Consider the following 1,957-nt stretch of genomic DNA (forward strand, 5'->3'; position numbering starts at 1 on the left):
TCAAAAAAGTCGGATTTGATGCGCTTTCGCCTGCAGTGTGAACGTAGCCTTATTCAGTAGCACTAAGCCTGTACCAAGTATGTATGTTTGCATCACATAGTATATGAAATATTAACATTTGCAGTTATATGCTTTTATCAAATTCAGTTTATTTTTGCAGTCATCTGTTGGTAACAAATGCACTGTTATGAAAAAATTAGGACCGCACATTGAATATTCAGGTCTTAATAAGGAATATTCAAATATCAAAGTCTAATTTTGTTATTATTTATTTTGGTAGAAGAAACTAATTTAACAGCAGGTGGTCTAAGGAGCTTGGAAAGAAAAGCGTCTGGACTTCTTTAAGTTCCTTGAAGACGTTTCACCTCTCATCCGAGAAGCTTCTTCAGTTCTAAGGTTAAATGGCGAAGAGTCCCAGATTTAAACCCAGTGGGAGTATCCCCCAAGGTTACTAAGTTCTGACCTTAGAACTGAAGGTCAGAACTCCACTTCACATCTCATTGTGTTCACTCTCACTTCACAGGAAATAAATATGAGAGTGCCCCAAGACATTGCACTTTTTAAGAGGTACATATTGCAGATAATTCCCCAAAGTCCTTTTTAATTGTATAACTATATTACTTTGATCTCCCAGTATTGTTCAAATTTATATTAAATTGAATTGCATTCAATTCTGACGTTCTCTACCCTTTTCATCGACACTCTCAAAGCAAATATCACATCTGCAATGCTCTTCTAGCCATCACTCCATCCTGCTTGCTCACTAATTATCACCGCCCTTCTCAACTTAGCTTCAACAGCTGTTTCCCATATTTTCATGTTATGGCTCATCAGTTTCATCACTGTTACTACAGCTCTACGTTTCACACTTGATCTTGAAAATCTGCACCAATACAGTTCTCCATTCCTCAGGCTTGTGTTAAACAATGTGACTAAAAGGCCCACTGCTCTCTCTTCTGGACATCTCCATACCTCCACTGATGTGACATCAGGACCAGCTGCCTTTGTACTCTTCATCTGCTTATCAGTTGCACTCACTTCCTCCCTACTAATCCTCTGCACTTCCTAACTTTTCCCCTTCCATCCTCTCTGTCATTTTCTACATTCATGAGTTCTTCAAAGTATTCCTTCAGTCTTCTCCATCTTCTCTGTTATAACTGGAGCTTCGATGGATCTAACCTGTCTATCCGGCTCTACTGAACTTGTCAGTGGAGACTCTTCTTCCAAGGCAAATGAAGATTATGGGAATCTTCGCCCACTAAGCCACCCCACTACAATATGAGGAGAGGATATTTCATTTGACTTTTATTAATGGTAGATCATTAACAAACAAGGCTTTTCTGTTAAATGAATTCTTCACCTCACAGGATTTTATGTTTCCCACAGATGCTTGTCTTAGTGCTGGTGAGTCCAGCCTATTCTTACAACTACCTTCTCTTGTCTGTTTTCAGCTCCCTTTGCACTACTGGCAGAGGTGAAGGTTAGCAACTGTTTTCAAATCCAGTTTCCAATGTCGACATTTATACTGTGCTGTGCACTCTGATCTACCACTAAGATTTTTAAATCGAATTTGCAGAGTTTGTGGGTGAAATAACCCTGAATTATGATCACTTTAAATTGTTGGTGGTTTTAATATTCATGACTCTAATGTCTTCATCTTGTTGAAAGATTTAACCTCACTTACTCAGTGACTTTATAAACAACAAAAATGCTCATTAAACATGCTATGACCCATTAATAAAGAATAATGATTTCATCATTATTAGTTGTAATGTTTATTATGCCATAAGGTTTTTATAAATAATCAACGATGCACCAATAGATCATTAATGCCTTACACTATGTAGTTATTATATAATGTTACGCTTGTGCCTTATATAGGCATAATAAAATGAAACTTTCTTACCAGAGACTGTCAGTGTGATGACATCACTCCACTCTGTCACAGAATACAGCT

The 1,957-nt window shown here is 37.5% G+C and overlaps 2 protein-coding genes across 2 annotated transcripts in view; both read right to left on the reverse strand.

Moving 5' to 3' along the window:
* LOC102207952 (uncharacterized) overlaps window positions 1–964 on the reverse strand; it is a 7,312-nt gene extending 6,348 nt beyond the window's left edge. The window contains exon 1 of the mRNA XM_013916071.1: window positions 946–964. Coding sequence (XP_013771525.1) covers window positions 946–964 — 19 coding nt within the window. The remainder of the gene's footprint in view (window positions 1–945) is intronic.
* A 716-nt stretch (window positions 965–1,680) lies between these two features.
* Window positions 1,681–1,957, reverse strand: part of LOC106456554 (uncharacterized) — a 2,900-nt gene continuing 2,623 nt past the window's right edge. Inside the window, exon 6 of the mRNA XM_013916072.1 lies at window positions 1,681–1,691. Coding sequence (XP_013771526.1) covers window positions 1,681–1,691 — 11 coding nt within the window. The remainder of the gene's footprint in view (window positions 1,692–1,957) is intronic.

The sequence above is a fragment of the Pundamilia nyererei genome, unplaced genomic scaffold (assembly GCF_000239375.1).
Source record: "Pundamilia nyererei isolate P.nyererei 1_Seehausen unplaced genomic scaffold, PunNye1.0 scaffold00453, whole genome shotgun sequence".
Taxonomy (NCBI): domain Eukaryota; kingdom Metazoa; phylum Chordata; class Actinopteri; order Cichliformes; family Cichlidae; genus Pundamilia; species Pundamilia nyererei.